General features: G+C 48.5%; 1 protein-coding gene across 1 annotated transcript; it reads right to left on the bottom strand.

Moving 5' to 3' along the window:
- Nucleotides 1-860: 860 nt before the first annotated feature.
- On the bottom strand, nucleotides 861-13,121 carry MATN1 (matrilin 1). The gene is made up of 8 exons (XM_007954145.1): nucleotides 13,028-13,121; nucleotides 10,644-10,990; nucleotides 6,475-6,697; nucleotides 5,154-5,279; nucleotides 3,238-3,654; nucleotides 2,473-2,625; nucleotides 1,590-1,670; nucleotides 861-910 (listed from the first exon to the last, which is right to left on the bottom strand). The coding sequence occupies exons 1-8, from the start codon at nucleotides 13,119-13,121 to the stop codon at nucleotides 861-863; spliced, it is 1,491 nt and encodes a 496-aa protein (XP_007952336.1).
- Between the last annotated feature and the right edge of the window lie 9,422 nt (nucleotides 13,122-22,543).

The following is a 22,543-nucleotide window of genomic DNA, read 5'->3' as shown; positions in this document are numbered from 1 at the left end:
TTGCTCTGTATCTGTTGAATGGATGAATGAATGAGTGAATGGGTGAATGAATGAGTCTTATTTGATACCACTGCCCTTTTCCAATGCCTTTTTTTATTCTTTGATGCCCTGCAGTCTTTGGTTTAAGTCCTGTCTCTCCAACTGACCCATGCTGAGCAAGTCATATCACTCATGCTCAGTTTTCCCATCTGTAAAATGGGGATGCTACAAGTCTGCTCTGCACAAAGTTACTGGGATGATGAAATGAGATCACATAAATGAATCTATAGCTGCAAAAACAGGATAAACATAGTGTTTTTGATGTAGTCACTGTCATCACTGTAATCACCACCATCTCCATCACTGCCATCGCCCCTACCCTCATCAATCCTTTCTCCTCATCCCCAAACAACCACACTAGCTCTAGCCCCATTCAGTGCTTAAGTTAAATCACATTTAATTGTTGTTCAAAAAAGAATAGATAAATCAGAAATGAGATTCACAGCACTTGGAATCAAGAAAGGGTTAACTAAAAAAATAGGAATATATTAAGCTTTTGATTAAAAAATGCAAACATAGTCCCTCTCACACTCACCCCTGCATTCTCACTCATATACACACATTTCCATTCCAAAGCACACACCCACCCTCAGGCATACACATGCAGTCACGCACAAACACCTCTTCCCTTCCCAGGGGTCCCCAGGTGCTCGCAGGATGGCAGAGGCTGGGAAGGCCTGTGCCATAGCCCTGTCCTTTCAGAGCCCCCTCACTAAATAGCAAAGCTAGACTAAAGCTGGGGCTACTGGGGACACACACAGGACTCTCTGAGCTGTGCCAGGGTCAGGAGATGGAAAGGACAACGCAGAGGGCAGGAAATCTTAGACGATTCTGTTCTCCAGGATGGCCAGCCGCTTGCTCACTGCTTCCAGTGGGTCCTGAGTCAAGGAGAGGTTCAGGTTGGCCAGAATAGGGTGGTGATGAGAGTGGTACCTAGACTGGGGACCTCCACTTTCTGTTTCCTCAAGATTGTCCCTTTTCTAGAACTTTCCTTCACTACCAGCCCCCAAGGCTGTGTTCTCCCCTTTGTCAAAATTTATTCATCCAATTATCCCAGAATGGTGCTTTCCAAAAGAACAGCCAGTTACTGCGAGCCCTGAAGTGCAGCCCCGTCTCTTGGAGGGTTAACCCTGCTGGATCAAGTCAGTTCTGATTGGGCCAGGGAAGCTGTTCAGGGTCTGAGTCCCACATCTGAGGGGGGGAGATGCATTAGTCATGTCACCGTAAACCCAAGAAATGGTAGTCCATAGGGACTCATGTGTTCCTGAACATGTCCAGGACTCTCTGTGTGTGTCCAGATCCTAGATCTTACCTTCTGCCTCAGTTTCCCTGTTTACCTTCCAGAAGTCTCTGCTTTTGATAGGGTCAGTACCAAAGCTGGTGCCAGTCTATCCAGCCAGATCCCAGACCTTCTTAAGCAAGAGACAGATAAGGAGGAGACAGCCTAACCCTACCATAGAGGGCACCCTCTCTCTCTCTCTCTCCTGTCTCCACAGTGCCCATTCTCTGGCTCCTCCACTTTACCCACAACAGATTCTGGAAAAGGATATGCTTCCTGGTCAGAGCCTGCAGCAACTCCTCCACTTTGGCCTGGAATATCACAAGGGACTCGCAGGCACATGGGTCTTCCTCTGGGGTGGGAGGAGAAGCAAAGAAAGAGAAAGAATATGGTGAGTAGTTGCCCTGGGGGCTGGAGGGTCATTGTCCAATGTTAGGATGAAAGAGTTCTAGGAAGGGGTCACTGGGGATGCTGAGGACGCAGATAGACATACAATCCTTGAGACAGAACTCCTAGGAGTGAGGGCAAAGACATCCAAATGTCTTCACAGGTTCCTCCAAATCCTGATAATGAATTCCAAAATTAGCACCCAAGCAATGAGCAACTACTATGTGCAGGAGACTGTTAGGGGCTTCTATGTAATCTTAGTGACTCCTCACTCCAACCCCTTGGGTTTGAAATCATTAACCCAGTTTTACAGATGAAGAAACTGAGAAGTGAAACAACTTGCCCATGGCCAACATCTAGTTAGTGTCAGAGCAAAGATGAAAGCCCAGGACTGCCTGGCTCTGGAGCCCATGCTCTTTACCAGTAGGAACCAGCTGGTTACCTGGGAGGATGGGGAGAGAAGAAGGGTTTGAATCCTAGCTCCCCCAGTTATTAATAATTGCTCTACTCCTCTGGCATTGGTTTTCCCATCTGTAAAACAGGTATAATAATATTCCTACCAAATAAGATGGAATGCTTTAATATTTGGAGAGCAGTGTAGTGGTGATAGTAACCATCATATTGGTCAGGCCCTCTCCTGGTTCTGCCAAATCTTGGTGCCACCCCAGCCCCTGTTTTTCCCTGCTCACATCCAGTCCCAGGATGATTCTATCCCCCCCAGAGTTCCACCTGCTCCTCCCACTGATGCCAGCCCTAGCCTTACTCACCCACACAGATCTTCTTCTGCAATTTCTTGCCAATCTGGTTGATGGTTTTGAAGTCGGCTGTGTAGAAGTAGTGCTCAGCCACAGGCTCCGAGGCAATTTCCCTCAACTCATCCTCCACTGCGTTGCCCACACCCACAGCAAACATCTTAAAGCCTGCCAGGAAGAAAAAGATTAGTAAGGCTGGTTATGGGTCAGGCAGCCACGGCTGAGCCTCCCGGGGTATGCCTAGCTGTCAGTCCAGACAGCCAATACTAGATACCTCCTGGTGACAACTGCAGGTATTGCAGGCACAATGCCTAGGACAAAGAAACTGAGCGAATCCAAATCAACATTTATTGAGGTTCTACTATATGTCAGATCCTGTAGTCGGAGCTTTGTAATATCACTCGACCCTCATAACTATCTGTTCACTGATTAAAATTATCCTCATTTAATAGAGTAAAAAAAAAAAACTGAGATTCAGGTTTGGCCCAAATTTAGATTGCCTTCCAGCAGCTGGTACACTCTTCATAACAACCATTCAACCTGAAAAGTTCCAAGCCCCATCTACAAAATGATCAGGAAAACAAGCTACTCTTCTGGGACCTCAATTGTGTCATCAGTATAAGAGAGAGTTGGACTAACCAATCCTTCCTTCACCATTCAAATTTGCCTGGGTTTAGGGCAATAATCAGAAAAAAAAAAAAAAAAGATAAACTACTATGTAACTGTGTAGTGTGTGCCACCAGCATCAGTGGAGTCCAAGGTCAGGCAGGCAGCACCTACCGAGGTCCTTGGCCTTCTTGGCAGCATCATTAATGTAGTCCTGGCTCCGGCCGTCTGTGAAGACAATGCCCACCTTCTGAGCACCAGGCCTGGCCCCACTGGACACAGTGAAGGAGTTGTCAATGAGGTACTTGAGGGCAGCCCCAGTCATGGTGCCCTTCTCCATGTAGGACATGTTCCGCACAGCCGCCTTGATGTCCTTCTTGGTGTGGAAGCGGCCCAGCGGGAACTCCTGGCGCACTGAGCTCGAGTACTGCACCAGCCCCACCTGAGCCAACTTGTCTGACACATCCAGTGTGTCCACAATCTGGTTGATGAACTTTTTCACCAGCTCGAAGTTCTCTGGTCTCACACTCTTGGATCCATCGATGAGGAAGACTAGGTCAGTGGCTGAGCTGCCACCACCACCACTACAAACTGGGGAGAGCAGGAAGGCAAGAGGATGAAGTTGAAGGGCATGGTCATCCATCCAGACCACTTGCTGGATACCACCCATTCCCAGGCTCTTTGCTGGATGGATCACGGGGATCATCCCATTTTCTTCTGAAAGCTCCTCTATTTATGTAATGAGTTCTTTTATGTGGATTTTTATCTTGGTTCTTTGAAAAAAAACAGCTTGAGATATTTTTCGTCTAAACCCTAAGGAGTTACCTTTGCCATAGTTTTCTACCCTAAAAGTTTTGTTACATTTACTAGGTAAACTGTAAACAACTTGGTTGAATACTTTTTGTCTGGATCTGGGCTACCACAGACTGCCCTGTGATTGGTATGCACCTTACAATGATTGGCCAAAAGTCTACGTAAATGAGGTGAGTTGCAGTCTACTATGCAAATGAAGTATCTGAAGCCTACCAAGAGGGGATTGGTCAGTTTATGGCCCCAGCCAGGTAAGGCCATGCCTTGAAATTAACAAGGAATTGTGTATATAAGCAGTCAATCCCACAGAGGTTTTTTGAAGACAGAAAGAAGTAGGAAGAGAACCAGCAGGAAGATGCAGAGAGGAAGAAAGAAGAGAGAAGAAGCAGAGAGAGGAGGCAAGGAAGCTTCTAAAAGAGGTGTAACTCAAGTCAAAGATTGTAACACTGAAGGTGATAGGCCCAGAAGGGGCCCAGTGGCAGAGCCAGTGGCAAAAGACAGCAGGGCCAAAAGGAGCCTGTCCTCAGAGAGGTTATAGGAGGCCTGCCTAGTGTCAAGGAGCTGAGAGAGCTGTCCTGCAATGAAGAAGAGAGACTTTGACTATATGCTTCCTGTTTCTGATTCCTGAGTTGTAGCCTATTGATCTTGATCTCACAAGTTGTATCCTATTATTTCCTTAATAAACTACTTAACTGAAAATGTGTACTGTGAGTTCTGTGTGCTCCTTGCAATGGATTATTGAGCCCAGAAGAGAAGTAGACAGTGTTGCAGGAGGTATAGCTGGGATCAGAATTGATTTAAAAAAAAGATTGGAGAGCAGAGATACATCTGACCTCTATCTCATGGGATGACCTCCACCTCATGGGAATCAGCTTTAGGCTGATTTTGGTCATTATCCCCTCTGAAGTTAGACAGGTTCTGATGCTATTAATATTCCCACCATTTTACACTCTATAAATCCAGGGTTACTGTTCTCATTTTACAGCCTTGGAAACTGCAGGTCTTAAAGCTGTTAAATCAGACAGCTCAGAAGTAACGGAGCAAGGATTTGAACTCAAGACTGTGTGACTCCTCCCACCACATTAAACCTACCACCCAGACCCTGCCACTCCTAACAGAAGTTAGGAGAGAAGAACTTTCTGTGGACACTAAGCTCTAGAAGGCTTCCACCACTCTTGGAGATTGGTCAGAGACACAGGCTGAGACTCAGTGGGCCCCATCCCCCCTTTCCCTCCCATCCTCACCCGCCCCGGGGCTTGCCTGCGCCCAGCCCCACTGACCATTGCAGGTCTTGCCATCACTGTTCAGGGTGAAGCCTTCACGGCAGGCACAGGTATAGGAGCCCGGGGAGCTGATGCACACCTGCTCACAGTCATGGTCCCCCGTGGCACACAGGTCTGACACCACTGTGTGAACAAGGAAACCTCAGAATCATGGGGCCTGCGACATTCCAGCCAAGATGCCCTCATTAATTATAGAGACCAGGCCCCTTGCACACTCAGGGAAAGGAGGCCCCCAATTGGGTAGGGCCCAGGCCCTAGTGTGTCAGCCAAGGGCCTGGCCATACTGAGACCTGAAGAAGATGATGAAAATGAAACTTCTCACTAAAAAAGGTAAAGACCACAGGGGCAAGGTTGTGCAGTACCCCCAGTAATGAACATAGCACATCGCAGACACTTAATAAACGTTTGTTAGATCCCAGCTATTGAGTGCTGTAATATGCATTATCTTCTCGAATCCTCAATAAGGCACATGCTCTTATTAGACCCAGTTGACAAATGGGGAAATGTCCTTACCTGGCTGTGCCCCTGACATACTGGAGTTCTGCTCCACTGCACCCCTTCTAACTGGTCATATCCCAAAGATCTCTCCACAGACCCATCTTTTTTCTGTGAAGGACTCAGGTACCTTAGACCCTCCCTTATCACAGAAGACTTTGGCATCTAAACACCCCACCACTACCCCAATACAGACGCATAGTATTTTTAGGAGCTCCTATTACTGAGTTCGGGAGCTCTGGTAGCATAGTGGCTAAGACACTTGCCTGCTAACCAGACGGCTGGCGGTTCAAACCCACCAGCCACTCCTCGGAAGGAAGGTTGGGCAATCCTACTTCCGTAGTGATACTGCCTCGGAAACCCAAGGAGGGGTCGCTATGAGTCGGGGCCGACTGGACGGCACATAACAACAACAACATTACTGAGTTCTGGCCTCTCTGTGATTCCTGCCCAGATCCTGCCACATAAAATGTCTCTTAACATCATCTCTCCCGCCTCCTTTAACCCATGGCTAAGGACCCATCCCTAGGCCAGTCCCTACACCCAGCTCTGGCCCTGCTTCTGACGCTGGCTCTCTAAGCCTCTGCCCTGTACAGACCATTGCCCTGTTCAGGCCCGGTCCCCAGCCGCTTATTCAGTACAGTCTGGGTCTGAACCCCGCCCAGTCTCTCGCCTCAGCTTGGCCCCGCCCCCTACACTGTTTCTCCCAATCCCAGCCCCTTCTGAGCCCAGCCTTGTTCCCACCTTGGTCCCGCCCCGTAAGCGTACTATTCCCCCCAGTCCGACCCTGCCGTGCCCGCTTGCTCCCCGGACTCTGGCTCACCGCAGAAAGCCTCCTGGAACTTTCTGGACAGCTTCTCGATGACGTTGTAGCTCTCCACATAGTCGACGTGCTCATCCTCAGGCTCGCTGGCGATCTGCCGCAGTATGGCCTTATCCACACGCCCCACGCCAATGGCGAACAGCTCGATGCCACTGGCCTGGGCCCGCGCAGATACTTCCCGCACGCTGTCCTGGGGCCTTCCATCCGTCACCACGATGACCACCTGCGACACACGGGGGTCGTGTGAGGACCGGGCTTGTGTGAGAACCGGGCCCTCCCTCCTTTCGCTGAGCTGGGGCCCTTAGCCCTTAGCCCTTAGCCCTTAGCCCTTAGCCCTTAGCAAGCCCTGCTGGACTGTTGACAGAAGAGGAAAGTGAGGGCCAGAGAGGCAGAGTGACTTGCCCAGAGTCACACAGCTAGTCCGTTGCAGTTAGATCTGATGCCCTGGGAATTCCCCAGGGAAGAGAACTTGCCTAGCTGAAGAGGAAAGATGGGTTTCCTCTAAGTGAGAGACATGGGTGAGGTGTCACCCCATCTGACTCCAGCCTCTGGTAACCAGCCTGTCTCTTTCCTCAGGCAGGCAGTTGTAGGGAAGGAGCGCTGTAATGGCTTAAGGGCAGGGTCGTGTCAGTCTCCTCAGATTGGATACCTCTGAGGGCAGATCTGTGTGTCTTTTCACCTTGGAGGGGCCTCTGAGAGGAAGTGGGGTCATGTCTCCTCCCTCAGACTGGGAACCCCTGAGGGCAGGTGTGTGTCTCCACCTTTAAACTGGGGACCTCTGAGGAGAAAGCCATGTCTTCTCCTTCAAACTTGGGTACCTCTGAAGTCACAGCAGGGCCCCTCAGGGCAAGGCCATGTCTTTCCCCTCAGGCCAGGTACCTCGAAGGTCAGCGCCAGGTCTCCTCCTTCAGACGGGAGCCTCTGAGGGCATGTATGTGTCTCAGCAGTGGGAGGAGACTCCAACCCAGCTACAAGACTGGTTTACTCCTTAAATTTGAGTCAACATGTGCATCCAATACCATGCAATTCTGCTCTTTGGCCACCAGGGGACAGCCAAGGCTAAGGAATGCTAGTTGATGCCACCAGTCTTTCCTTGCCTGGACCTCTAAAAAAACAACGCAATGCACTGCCCTGGAGTTGGATCCGACTCGTAGCGACCCCTCCTTGGGTTTCCGAGGCGGTGTCGCTAGGGAAGTAGAGTGCCCAATCAATCTTCCTTCCCAGGTGTGGCTGGCGGGTTTGGAATCGCCAGCCTTCTGATTAGCTGTCAAGTACCTTAGGCACAGGAGTAGTCTATTGGTTCAGAGTATTTGACACAACGTTGCTCTCCTATATGCCCAATGAACAGTAGCTGCTGCCCTTTTCTTCCTCCATGGCCCAATGTCATAATATGGCCTTCCCTGAGGAAAAGGATCTGCCTGCCCCTCCCACAAGACTCCTCTGCTTGTATTCTGAGGGAGAGTAAAAGGGGACCTGGGTTGAGCCCCTCCACCCATCACTGCCTGCCTGGACCTGCTCTGAACCCAAGGTCCTCACAACTCTGGCCCCAGTCTGGGATTCTGTGCTGAGCCTTCTTTGCTGCTTCTCTGCTCTGGCTTCTGGGTCTGCTCTCACTACTGGATCCCCTGGCTTGGCCCAGGGGCCTGACCTGCCTATCTTGGTGACCTGCAGTGGAGTGGCTAAGACAGTCAGTCAGTCCTGTGTTAGTTACCCGTCATCTTCCTGAGCCTCAGTTTCCTTGTCTGTAAATAAGGGTTATGGTGAGGTTCAGGGTGGTATAATTCATAAGGAAACTTATTATTACTATCATTACCCTGGATCCTCTGAGGAAGATTCCTGCACATTCTCCTCCTCTCCAGAGGTCTGGGCTCTTGGCACTAAAAATCTAGTCATGTGTTGCCACAAGGCTCCTTTCTCCTCGAGTGCCCACTGCCCACCCCCGGCTTGGAGACTTTCATCCATCTTGGACAAACCAATGATGTCTGGTGCCAGCTCCCTTGCCTGCTGTGGCAACTCTCTCTCCCTACTTGCTCAGCCCTGGCCCTGGCCCGATCTGGGGTGAGCTGGTTAACTAGAGATGTGACAGCTATAGGTGTCAACACCGTCACCTTCACCACCTCTCTGCATTATGATTGCCCCAGGGCCACCACATCCTCCCAACCACCACAACTCATCAACCTCATCTGCACCACCTCACATTAGAACTTCCAAGTGGCCTCCACAAAACGAAACGCACAGGCAGCCCAATATATCATTCTTTGAGGGGTAGTGGCAGGGGATTATATGTTATTGTCTGTATGACTGTTTCTACCACTTACTAGCTAGGCAAGTTACTTAAGGCCCACTTGCCTCAAATTCCTCATCTGCAAAATGGGGATACTACCTCCGAGCAGGAGTGCCCTTCTCAGCACTCATGTTTCAGGCAACTGCTGTGTGGCAAGCACTGTGCTAGAGAGTGGGGAGCAGGAGAATAAGGGAGAGTACTTCACCTGGGCTGGTCCCAGGACAGATAGTGACTCCTCAGGCTGCAAGGGGCTGTGACGGGGAGATGCAGGGGCCTGTGAGAGGACCAAGCTGAGGAAAAGGCCTGGGGCTGAGTCCTGAAAAATTAGAATCTGGATACAAGGTCTGTGAAAACACTCAGCTCTCTGCCTGGAGCCCTCGCTCACTGTGCAACTTGGGGAACAACGCGTCACACTCCTGAGCTCCTGCCCTCAAAGGATTGCTAAATAAAAAATTAACTAATGCTTTAAAAAAAAAAAGTTGCTACCAAGTCAATTCCAAATCATGGTGACCCCGTGTGTTTCAGAGTAGAAATGCACTCTGTAGGGTATTCAGTGGCAGTGATCTTTCAGAAGTGGATCACCAGGCCTTTCTTCCCACGCACCTCTGAGTGGATTTGAACTGCCAATCTTTCAGGTAGTAACCAAGTGTTTAACCATTTGCACCACCCAAGGACTCCTAACAAATGCTTAAAATCTATTGCCTCGAGTCAACTCCGACTCATGGTGACCCTATAGGACAGAGAAGAACTGCCCCTAGGGTTTCCAAGGCTGTAAATCCTTACCAAGCTGTGATATTTTCAGTCTCATATGCATATGAAAGCTAGACAATGAATAAGGAAGACCAAAGAAGAATTGATGCATGTGAATGATAATGTTGGCAAAGAATATTGAATACACTATGACTGCCAGAAGAACAAACACATCTGTCTTGGAAGAAGTACAGCCAGAATGCTCCTTAGAACCAAGGATTGTGAGACCTCATCTCTTGTGCTTTGGTCATGTTATCAGGAGGGACCAGTCCCTGGAGGTCATCATGCTTGGTAAGGTGGAAGGTCAGCGAAAAAGAAGACTCTCAATGAGATGGATTGACATCGTGGCTGCAACAATGGCCTCAAACATGGCAATGATTTTTAGGATAGTGCAGGACTGAGCAGTGTTTCATTCTGTGGTCCATAGGGTCGCTATGAGTCAGAACCAACTCGATGGCACCTAACAATGGACATCTTTACTACGGAAGCAGACTGCCACATCTTCCTCCCACAGAGTGGTTGCTGGGTTCCAGCTGGTGACCTTTTGGCTAGCAGCCTACTGCTTAACCACGGTGCCACCAGAGCTCTGCTTACACAGGGCTCGTTAGGTGCCAGCACTGTTCTGAGCACATTAACTCATTTAGTCCTCAGCACCACCCTTTGAGAAAGTATTATTACTTCTATTTTACAGACGAAGACACTGAGGCATTGTATTATGAAGTGACTTACCCAGGGTGGCACAGCTAACATGGCAGAGCAAGAGTTTGAACCCAGACAGGCTATTACAGAGGCATACCCTTAACTAGCACCTAAGTGTCTGGCTTGTCTTCCTTCTGCCTTCAAGGACCTCTGACTGGCTGGGGAGCAAAGTCAACTACAGGGAAATCATCAAGGGCCCACCAGATGGTGAGCCCCTGCGGGCAAGAAGTGGGGTAAAGTGGCCCAGCAGAACGGAGTTCAAATCCCAGCTCTGCCACTTACAACTGGTGACCTATGCCAAATGACCTCCCCACTTTGATTTGTTTCCCCAGCTGGACAATAATCACCTCATGGGGGTGTCAGGAGAATTAAATGAGCACATGCAGGCTAAGCTCTTAGCATCCAGTGGGAACCCTGAAGGAAGGGGGGCTGATACCTTGCTGATGTCGGGGGAACGGACTCGGCCACCTTCGGCATCACTGAAGGCCTTGGTGATGGCGAACTGGATGGCCAGGCCTGTCATGGTGCCAGTGGACAGCGGCTGGAGGCGGCGCACAGCCTGCAACAGGGCGGCTTTGGAGTCGTGGGCACGCAGCGGGAACTCCTGCTTCACAGAGCTGGCATAGTTGACCACACCCACTCGTGTGGCATTGGGCCCCACGTCCAGAGACTCAATGACCTGGGACAGAAACACCTTCACCTTCTCAAACTCCACAGGCCGCACGCTGCGTGAGCTGTCAACAACAAACACCAGGTCCGTGGGCCGGGTCCGGCAGAGGTGCCCTAAGGCGGAGGTGAGACAAAGGGCAACAGGCAAAGGTCAGGAAACAGACCTGAAGTCACAGAGGCAACGGAGCAGAGAGAGCACTAGCTGGTGATGGAGAGCTGGCCCCAGATAGCATAGGCTCTGGACTTCAACCAGGCTGACTGCATCCTCTTTACAGAGGTGGACACACAGCTCAGCCCAGTGGGAAGGACCAAGGCTCCCATCCTTGTCTTGGGCAAATCACTTTATTTCTCTGAACCTCAGTTTCCTCATCTGGGCTGGGAGCAAGCTCAACTACAAGGAAATCAGCAAATGCCCACCAGAGTGCTAGCCCCTGGGGGCAAGAGGCAGGTGAAGGTAGCTCTGCCACTTATAACTGATGACGGATAATCTCTTTCTTATAGATCTTTGGGTAGTGGAGCAAAAATGCATGTAGGGTGCCAACACGGGACCTGGCCCACAGCAGGTGTTCATGGGGCAGCAAAGGAGAAAACAGTCTTTCTAGCAACTTCTCCCTTTTCAGCCCAGAGTTGCCTGCTGCAGCCACAGACAACAAACCTTATTCAAAGCCATTTTCATTGAGTCTCAACTCATGTGTTACAGAGTAGAGCTGCTACATAGAGTTTTCTTGGCTATAATCTTTATGGAAGCAGATCGTTAGACCTTTCTGCCACCATGCCACTGGGAGAGTTTGAACTGCCAACCTTTAGGTTAGTAGTTGAACATAAACCCTTTGTACCACCCAGGCTGCCATAGACAAGGGGGCAGCTATTTCTTCTAGCTGGGCAGGAGGACACAGAGATCGGGCCCTCCAGAGGCGGGCTCCTTCTTGAGGACAAAGTACTGCCCACCAACATGCTGTCTCTCATCTAAGCATCAAAGCAAATCACCAAAATGGAACTAGTTTCTCTCAGCCCAGCAGAGCCTGATGGCTGGCTTCTGAGGGCAGGGGGAAGGAGCAGGAATTCCTGGTGGCCACATCTGCAGGGAGAGATGTTTCCTTGGACACCCTAGGAGTCAGCATCATAGCTGGGAAGTGCTTGGAGCTGGAGTAAGGCAGGCCTTGGTTCAAATCCTGTCTTGGCCTCTCTGTGGCCCCTGACAGGCTATTGCACCTTTCTAAACCTCATTTTTTTCATCTGTCCAGTGGGAAAATAGTACTTAGTTCATGATGCTGTCACTGGCCTAGGCAGAGCTCATTACAAAGGCCCCTCCCTAAAGGTCCCACACTGAGTCTGAGACAGGCAGAGTCACCCCCAGGTGAAGGTGCATGAAGAATTGGGAGAGAAATAGTGTGCTGGGCTGTCCCAAATCCCCAAGCCACAGTGTTCTAGACCCCAGGCATCAGACTTCCTCAAAGACCTTTAGAAACATCTTCACAGCCAGGTTCCTGGCTCCCAGTACCTTAGACTATAAATGTGAAAACAGGCCCAGAGAGAGGAAGAGAACCGGCCATACGGTAGAGCAATAGACTGTAGGGCCATCTCACGGTATCTCTTAGATGGTCCTCCCCTCCAGCTTCAGCATCGGCATCTGCACAGGAAGCATTGGATAGTCTAGGATTCAGTGCCTGAGGCTGCAATTCCAGGGGTGGTACCACCCCCAGGGAGCCCAGTCCAGGATATGCTGAAGGGCTACAGAAGGGATGCAGCAGTTAGTGCTTGGTCCTCCAGATTTGCATCTTCAAAGAGCCATGAGCTCTGCTTGGGCTTATTGCAGCTCTAGACGCCAACAGGCTCTGGGATAACTTCTGTCCCCAGTGACCCTGGGGACGACAGTCACCCAGCATGCATGATCCCTGAAGGGCTGAGAAGCCCCAGAGAAGGCTCAGGGACTCCAAGAGGATCAGAGACACCCATCCATATTCCCCAACAGGACAGACTGAGGGCCACCCTTGCCCTGACCCTTGTCAGTGTCACTATCTCTGTCTGCTGCTATGCCAATCTGCTGCCCCTTTTCCCATCCTAGAAACTATTTTGTTTCTGCCCATCTCAGTGCTCAGGCGCTCAGGCGCTGCTCCTCCAGGAGCCCCCATCTCATGCAGTCCGCCTCACCTCTGGACTGGGGGACCAGGCCAAGGGTGCCTGGGGCCTGGAGCAGCAGCAGCAGGCCGCAGAGTGAAAGGCTGGTGCTAGAGATGACCCTCATGGTTCTGGAGGCTCGGGCAGCAGCAGGCACAGTGGTGGGGCCAGTGCGGGCCTGGTCTTATCAGCCTTGCTGCCCGCCCAGCCTCCCAGCCAGGCGGCCCCCCACTAACGTGGGGGCAGCCAGCACTGGCCCTCCCGCCCTGAGGGCGGGGCCCTGGCTGAATGGAGGTGTGTGTGCCTAGAGAGGGAGAAAGCTGCCTGGCCTGGGCTCTAGGGGCCCCTTCGACCACAAGGGCTCCTTTGCCTGCAAAAGCAACCAGAGCTGCAGCTGGAATTCAGGAAATCTCAGGTGGGGTGGGGGTGGCTTCACCAGGGGCTGGAGCCTGTGCTGACCTGAAGCCGTCTCCCCAAGCCCCAGGATTTAAAAAAAAAAAAGCAGTTGCCATCAAGTTGATTCCAAGTCAATTCCAGTGCATGGCGACCCGTATGTATCAGAGTAGAACTGTGTTCATAGGGTTTTCAGTGGATGATGTTTTGGAAGTAGATCACCAGGCCTTTCTTCGGAGATGCCTTGGGATGGACTCAAACCACCAACCTTGCAGCTGGCAGCCAAGCCCAAAAACCATTTGTACCACCCAGAGACTCAAGCTCCAGGATACCTGAGTCCAGTGACTTCAAACCCCACCTCTGCCCTCATCCCACACCCAAATTCTTCCCTCACCCACAATTCCAACCCCAATTTTCTCATTAAACACATTTCCGCTCTCCTACCTTGCTGCTCTCTGCCTTTCCACATGTGCTCTGCCCTCCAGCTATACCTGGATTCTCAGAGTTTTCCACAAGATGCCCCAGGTCTTTGCACATAGGGGCCAAGTGCCCAGAATGCTTTCCTCCTGCTAACCCTCTACCTAACTGAATCTTTCAAAATAGTAATCGGAACTACTGGGTATGTCAGCTCTTGATATCTGCAAGGCAGTAGAGAAGGAGACTGCAAGCTCAGACTACCTAGGTTTGAATCCTGGCTCTACTATATATACCTATGCGACTGTGGGCAAGTTACTTCATCTCTATGCCTCAGATTCCTTATCTGGAAACTGAAAGATGATGATGATAACACTGCCTGCCTTATAGGGTTGATGTGAAGAGCAGGTGAGTTACATGAAGTATCTCATATAATCCTCATGACAACCTTGTGAGACAGGTACTATTATGACCCCCATTTCCCAGATGAGGAACTGAAGAACAGAGAGGTTGAATAACTTGTCTGAGGACACACAGTTGGGAAATGTGCCAGAGTAGGACTCCAGGTTCTTGCTTGCTCCAGTGTAGCTGTTGGAGGGTCCTTCTCTGTGCTCACCTCTCTCCCGACCCCACCTGAGTTAGTCCTCTCTCCTTGTGCCATTCTTCATTGTATGTCTCATCCAGGAGCAGGTGAGTGTCTGACATCCTGGGCCCTTTCCAGGATTTACATGGAGGAAGCTTATAAATAAAGGAACATAGCCAACAGGAACTGTTGCATCCAGCTCCAGTAACTGAAGGGATAGAGCAGAAAGATCATGGATTTGGCTGCCTAGCAGACTCAGGTTTAAATCCAGCTCTGCTGCTTACAGGCTGTGTGACCTAGAGCTGGTGACTTAACCTCTCTGAGCCTCAGTCTGTCATCATGCAGTGGGAGAGGTAGCTCTGGGCTGGCTTACCTCAAAGGGGCGATATGAAGAGGCAATGAGAGGATGGAAGTGGATATGTGGTCAAATGATTATCGTCTTTCCAGGGGACAGAATAGTAACACTTAGGATCTGTATATTTCACTCTATGTCAATTATGCCCCAATAAAAGGAAATGCACAGACATTTCACTACAAAGTGACTGTGGGCACAGCAGACCCAACCAGCAGCTCCCACAATCCAGCAATAATGATAGTAACAATCTCTTCCACACTTAACACAGCACAACCCCTCACTGTCATTCTCTCTCCTTTGTTCTTCCAACAAACCTGTGAGGCCAGCATATCTGAGTCAATTGGCCCGTTTGTTAGGTGAGGAAGCTGAGGCCCAGAGTGGTTCATTGACTTGTTTGAGTCAACCAGTCAGCTTAAGGGTAGAGGCAAGCCTGAAACTCAGGACTCACACTCCTCTGCACCATTGTTGGAGAACAAACAAAGTGAAATCATGATACTGTCTCTGCTCTTTCCTGTTTAAGTTTCAACTGCTCAAAATCCATCCCCTACCCCAATTCCAAAACCCAGTTGAGGCTGCTGATTGCTTTCATTTCTACAACTTTTGAGTCTAATTCTCTCCTCCAGATATGCTGCAGGGTGTGATGATCATGGTTTTGTCACTTCCCAAAATCATGGTATAAATGTGCTTCCTGCCTCCCTCAGCAGAATGCCAGCCTCTCAGAGCAGAGTCCTTGCTTGTCTCCATCAGCCCTGAATCCTCAGGTGAGCAAATGAAGAAATGAATGAAAAGCATGAACAAACAATGTACTGGCTCCATTTCCTTGTACAACCAACAAGGGTCAGACTGGGGCCAGCAACGGTGACCGTAGCCTTGCTGGAGGTGGCCGAGGAGAACGTGAGCTGAAGCCCCCTTCCCCTCCCCCAGTGGACAGGACTGTGTCCATAGCTCAGTGCACAAAGCACCCTTGGCCGGCCTGTGAAACAGCTCTTTCAGCTCCATCTCTGAATGGCAGTTCTGTGGCCTCCTCGGAGGAACACAGGCGCCTTCTCTGTGTCACTTCTCCACTCATTAGAGGAGCCACAGAAATATGTTATAGGTGGGTTTTCAGGAATAGAGATGGCTTTAACATTCCATAGTGGGAGTAAGGGCTGGGAAGGAGGAGATCCTGAAGTTCAGTATATACATTGAGGAAAGAAAATAAATATTTATGTTTTTAAAATGTGAAGCATTTTGCCCCGCAATTCAAAATTGGGAACAGTGTGTCCGGTGTGGGCCAGAGGGGAAAATGCATGGAGGGGCCTTCTTCAGAGCTGTTCACAAGTCAAACAGAGGTGGGCAGGGAAGGGCTCCCCTGTTGCCTCTCTGCTTACACACAACTCACGTTTCCAGAAACTTAAAGCCTTCGGTGTTTCATCCAAGAGGGGGTGCTTATAATCAAGGGAGAAGCCCCTGGGTACTGTGTGGCTCAGCGGAAAGGCACAGGACTCCCACTCCAGTGCTCCCAAGGCTCCAGTCTTTCCCCGAAGAGTGCACCTAGTAACCTCCCTCTCCTGCGATGAGAGGCACACATGGTGTAGGACAGCGTGCCCCCTTCTTTGTCCTTCACCTCCATCATCATGGTTTTTGCTGTGTCCACATCCACCTTTACTGATATGTATTCAGTCTTTCTTTTTCATTAACTGTAAACCAACTCCCTTTTTGAAAATCTTTTTGTGGTAAGATGTTGTTGTTAACTGGTATTGAGTCAACACCAATGCATGGTGACCTTACGTACAAGAGATCAAAACATTGCCCCACCCTGTCATCCTCATGATCACCAGCATGTCTGAGTCCATCATTGCAGCCACTGCACCCGTCTGTCTCCCCGTGGGTCTCACTGGTCCTCTGCTTCACCAAGGGTGAAAGCCCTTCTCCAGCAACTGATCCCTCCTGATAACGTGTCAAAAGGAAGCAAATTGGAGAGCCGTCTGTTGTGATCCACAGGTTTTCATTGGCTCATTTTTGGAAGTCTTAGTCTGGAAGCTCCACTGAAACCTGTCCACCAAGGGGGACCCTGCTGGAATTTGAAATACTAGCAGCATAACTCCCAGCATCACAGCAACACGCAAGCCACCACAGTGCGGCAAACTGACAGATGGATGGTGGGCGGTAAAATACACACAACATAAAATTTGCCATTTTAACCAATTTTAAGTGTATAATTCAGTGACATTAACTGCATTCACTGTGTGTACAACCATCAGCACCATCTATTTCCAAAATATTTCATCACCCCATACAGAAACTCAGTACCCATTAAACAATAACTCCCCACTAACCCCTCCTCTCAGCCCTCGGTAGCCACTAATCTACTTTTGCTTGTATGCATGTCCCTATGCTAGAGATAGTTCATATAAGTGAGATCATACAATGTTAGCTCTTTTGTTTCTGACTTATTTCACTTAGCACACTTTCAAGGTTCAGCCAGGTCATAGCATATATCAGAACTTGTTTCACTGTGTGGATATACCACATTTTATTTATCCATTCATCTTTTGATTGATGGATGGGTTTCTCCACATTTTGGCTATTGTGAATAGTGGTGTTGTGAAGACAGGTGTATATCTTTTTTTTTTTTTTAAACATCTCCTCCTCCTCAGAAATAATGGCCATGAAATCACTGGTTTGATGTGTAGTTTATATATTTATTCCAATACACATTTAAATGAATTCAAAACTAATTGAATTGAATGTTTCCATCCACATCACCAAAATGCATCTTGTGTTTGGTGAGTGGCATGCATGCCAGACTCTGAGGAATCTTGTGAAATGAGAGATTTTGGATCCAAACAGAGCTGGGTTTGATTCCCAATTCAGTCACCAGCCAGCTGTGGTGGCTGTGGGTAAATCCTTCCACTTCTCTGCTCTTCTGTTTCACGTCTATAAAGCTGGGGTCCTAATGCCAATGTCACGAGATGGTTGTGGGAATGAAATGTGATCAATGTAAAACACCAGCACAGAGTAGGCATGCTACATCCATGATGATGATTTTCATAGTGCCTTCCTGTTTTAGTCAGGGTAGGACAGGTACAGTTGCAGTAAGAAATAAGCTTTCAAATCACAATGGTGGAACACAAGGGTTTATTTCTGTCTCCTGCATGGTCCCTCTCCAAAGCTGCCTCTGTCTTTCTATCCTACCATCTCCAAGTCCTTTTCTTCCATTTATGTGGACCAAGAGAGAGACCAAGTGTGGGAAAGGTACGTCCACTGTTTATAGCCTCAGATAAGGAGTACATATCATATGTCTCCACCCAAATGCCCAGAGAAGCACATGTGGGTTTTAGGATGCACCAAGGAGCTCTGGTGGTGTAGTGCCTAAGGCATTTGACTGCTAACCACAGGGCTGGTGGTTCAAATCTATCAGAACTCCACAGAAGGAAGATGGGGCAATCTACTTCCCTAAAGATTTACCACCTTGGAAACCCAATGAGGGTCTCTATGAGTCAGAACTGACTCAATGGCAGTGGGTTATGCTTGTTTTTTCAGAGTCTCCACAACCTTCCCAAGTGAAAGGAGCTTCCCTGGGCTCTATACTACCCTCTAGATCAAAATGCAAACTTAGCTGGGCATTCAAGCTCTTCACAATCTATTTTCTAGCCCCTTTTCCAACTAATTGCCAGTCTATCTGTCTGTCTGTCTGTCTCTCTCTCCCTCACCCACAGGCCCACTCACACATGCACACTCAAGTGCACACACACATGCAAATGCACTTATACATATATACACACCTCAGTCACATCAAACTTCTCACCTCTGAGCTTTGCATATGCAAAAGCACTTCCTGAATGCCTTCCCCTTATCTGACCAGTAGACCCTGCTCATCCTTTAAGAATCAATTCAGAGTGGTTACCAGGGACAGGAGGGAGGAGGAGAAGGGGAGCCATTGTTTGGGAAATAGTGAGTTTCTGTTTCTGGTGATGGGAAGTTTGGATTAAGGGTAATGTTTGCACACATGATTAATGTAATTGATGTCACTGAGCTGTGCCTGAAAAAAAAAAAAATTGAATTGGCATGTATTTTGCTATATATATGTGTATATGGGAGCTCTGGTGGTGTAGTGCCTAAGACATTTGACTGCTAACCAGAAGGCTGGCAGTTCAAACCCCCCAGCCACTCCTCAGAAGGAAGATTGGGCAATCTACTTCCGTAGTGATACTGCCTCAGAAACCCAAGGAGGGGTAGCTGTGAGTCGGATCCGACTTGATAGCAGTGAGTTTCATTTTGTTTTTTTTATATGTGTGTTGTGGTAGTTTTGTTTGTGTGTCAACTTGGCTGGGCCTAGTTGAGTGGCTGGGCAGCTAGTGGTAGTTATTCCCCATGATGAGACTGGCAATCAACTCCATATGTGATCTACCACAAGCAGCTGAGTAGCTGCCTTTGGGTATGTGGTCTGCTTCCTGTATATAAGCAACAGCTTTGGGAATGGTCTCTAGGCTATGGCACGCTTGGACCCTGCATGTAGCCGTGTCGTTGCTCAGCAGCCTGCTATGCTCTGCTGATCTTCCGACTTACAATGGACTTAAGTTAACGGCCTGCCGTGTGGTTTGGTAACATCGGGACTATGCCTTTTTACTTGTCAGCCTTGGAGCTTCTCAGCCTCAGCAGCCAGCAGCTGAGTCTGAGTGAAGAAATGCCTCTAGCTCCAGTGGGCCAGGAGCAGGAGGCAGAGCTGGACCCCAAGGTTGAGGGGCTTTCACCCAGCCCTTAGAGCCTACCACTTTGAACTTGGACGTAAAACCTCCAGAATAAACTCCTGTTTGTTAAGGCCATCCCACTTGTGGCATATTCTTGTCAGAGCTGCACTAGGGAACCAGAATATGTGTGTGTTTGTGTGTGTATGCACATATACATATATATGTATTTACAACAGTGAGAAAAAAGAATGTACAACAACAACAACAGCAAAAGAATGTAGAAAAGAGAAAAGAAGAACCAACTCAGAAGCCAATTGCCTCCACTACAGACTGGATTCTTCCTACTCAGTCTTCTCATAGCACATTTTCTTTCCCTGGTTGAAGCAAGTTCCATATTGGATCTTACTTACTGATTTCACTGACCCTCACCCCACAAGCAAATGAGGGCCTCAGAGGCAGAGACTTTATCTGCCCTTTGCACCAGCACATTATCAGAGTTGAGGCTGTTAGTTGCCATCAGGTTGGCTCTGACTCATGGCCACCTTATGTATAACAGAACAAAACAGGGTGATCCTGTGTGATCTCCATGGTCGTGAGTATGTTTGAGCCCATTGTAGTGGCTGTTGTGTCAACCCATCTCTGTTTAGCATCTTCTTCATTTTCTCAGACCCACTACTTTGCCAAGCATGATGTCTTTTTTTAGTCTCTTTGATGTCTATCCTGGTAATATGTCCAAAGTAAATGAGCCGAAATCTCACCATCCTCACTTCTAAGGAATATTCTGGTTGTATGTCTTCTGAAACTGATTTGTTCATTCATAATATATTCAATATTTTCCACCAACATCACAATTTGAATGCATCCATTCTTCTTCTATATTCTTTTTTCATTGTTCAACTTTCACATGCATATGAGGTGATTGAAAAGACTATGATTTGGGTCAGGTGCATCTTAGTCATCAAAGTGACATCTTCGCTTTTAGAACTTCAAAAACATCTTTAGCAGATTTTCCCAATGCAGTATGTTGCTTGATTTCTTGACTGCTACCTTCTTGCTGCTAAAATGAATCACCATTTATTGAACACTAACTCTGAAGACAATATTCTATTGTTATCCATATGGTAAACACTCATCAGTTAGTGTTCGATAAATGGTAACTTATTTTATTTTGGGGAAATATAAAACTTTGCATCTCAGGCTCTGAAGGAAACTCAAAGGTCATCTAACTCAATGTACTCAAGCCTGGACACCATCATATTCACCTGGAGATGTTATTAAAAATACAGATTCCATCCATGTTGATGCCTTCTTAGGGCCACAGGGTCAGGCCACACCCCTAGCATCAGCTGTTTGAGCTTTCTGTGGGGTATCGTTCCTACTGTCAATGACCCTGGAACAGGAAATGAGCATTTGGAAGATAGAGTTTAGGTTTATCCCTGGGAGCTATAGCAGATGGCTATAGCGTCCTGCTGATGGCCCATCCCATAGGTCTTTGGGTTTACCTATAGAAGCAGTATGTGATTCCCAATGATCCATTTTTGATCCACTTGATCACCCACTGATGTTGATCAAGAAAACCTGGGAATTTAATATCTCTAGGGGCAACCCTCAACCAATGAGCAATGGAGATGTAAATGAATACCCTAGTTCCCTCATTTTCCACTAGACAATTCTGAATTGTGATCCTCGTGGTTCCTCAGAGGGTGCCCAGTAAGCATGAACTCCAGTTGCCCAGAGCAGTGGTGACCTGCTCATTTACACACTTTATATTGCTTTTTCTCTCTTCCCTGTCTCACTCCCCTCTCACTTGTGTTTCCTGGGATCACTTCCCAAATAAATTACACCTAAGACCTAGTTCCTCAGAAGGAAGGTTGGGCATTCCTACTTCCGTAGTGATACTGCCTCGGAAACCCAAGGAGGAGTCGCTATGAGTCGGGGTGGACTCAATGGCAAATAACAACAACAACAAGACCTTGTTCCAGGACTTACTTTGGGAGGAATTCAAAATAAGACAAAGCTTTTCCTACTCTCAGTGGGAGCCTAAAGCAAGGGCATGTCTAGGACCCTCGTGATGGTGGAAGAAGAACTAGCCACTGACAGGTGGGGCAGGCTAAAGGCTAAGAAGGCAGTTAGCTATCCAGGACCTTGGGGCCAGCTGAAGCCTGGGAGACTCCACAAAGCATCTTGATCTAGATGCATGTTCAAGTTATTCTCTGTTTTATGTTTGCTTCTGTTACCCTCAAATTTTTGTTTCCTTCTGTTACCCTCAAAGTTTTTTAAGACTTTTTGGAAGAAAAATACAGACTCTCAGGATCCATTCCAGACCCAGTGTGTCCATATTTCTAAACTCTCCAGGTGGTTCTGCTATAGCTAAACCAGATTACATGCAACTTCCCATATGAAGAATAAAGTCTCTCTTTGTCTCTAAAAAACTGCTGTCCAGCCTATGGTGGAACACTTCTCAGACTGGGAGCCCACTACCCCTCAAAGTATTGCATCTCATCTTTATGCAGCTCCAAAAGTGAGTAAGTCGTCTGGTGGACCATGTTCAGTGGCCTGAAGGTCACAGTCATAATGACTGAGTCCTCACTTTCCTAATGATAACACCCTCATTTCCTGCAACCATCCCTTAGAACACATGGATTTCAGCTCTTTATCCTGGTGCCTGCTCCCAAAGGCATTGCCATTTGTCCCTTTCTCTCTTAAAGATTTGAAACCCAAAATGAATATAATCTTCTACACAGCAAAATAGAATATATTTTCTCCTCCTTTCTTCCAAGATTATTGTTATTGTTAGTTGCCATTGAATTGGCCCCCAACTCATAGTAACCCTATGCCTATCGGAACAAAGTGGTGCCCAGGCCTGAGCCATCCCCAGGATAAGCTGGGGTTGTGCTGTTGTGATCCACAAGGCTTTCACTGACTAATTTTCAGTGGTTGATCACAAGGCCCTTCTTCCTAGTCTGTCTTAGTTGGGAACCTGTTAGTCTCAGTCAGTCTTAGTCTGAACCACTGCAACCTGTTCAGCATCACAGCAACAGGCAAGCCTCCATTGACATATGGGGGGGGGGGGTGGTAAACTGCACAAGAGGTGCATTGACCAGGAATCGAACCTGGTCTCCCAAATAAAA

The sequence above is a fragment of the Orycteropus afer genome, unplaced genomic scaffold, assembly GCF_000298275.1.
Source record: "Orycteropus afer afer isolate SDZICR_OR568_19922 unplaced genomic scaffold, OryAfe1.0 scaffold00433, whole genome shotgun sequence".
In the NCBI taxonomy this organism is placed as follows: domain Eukaryota; kingdom Metazoa; phylum Chordata; class Mammalia; order Tubulidentata; family Orycteropodidae; genus Orycteropus; species Orycteropus afer.
This window is presented reverse-complemented; position numbering and strand designations above follow the sequence as displayed.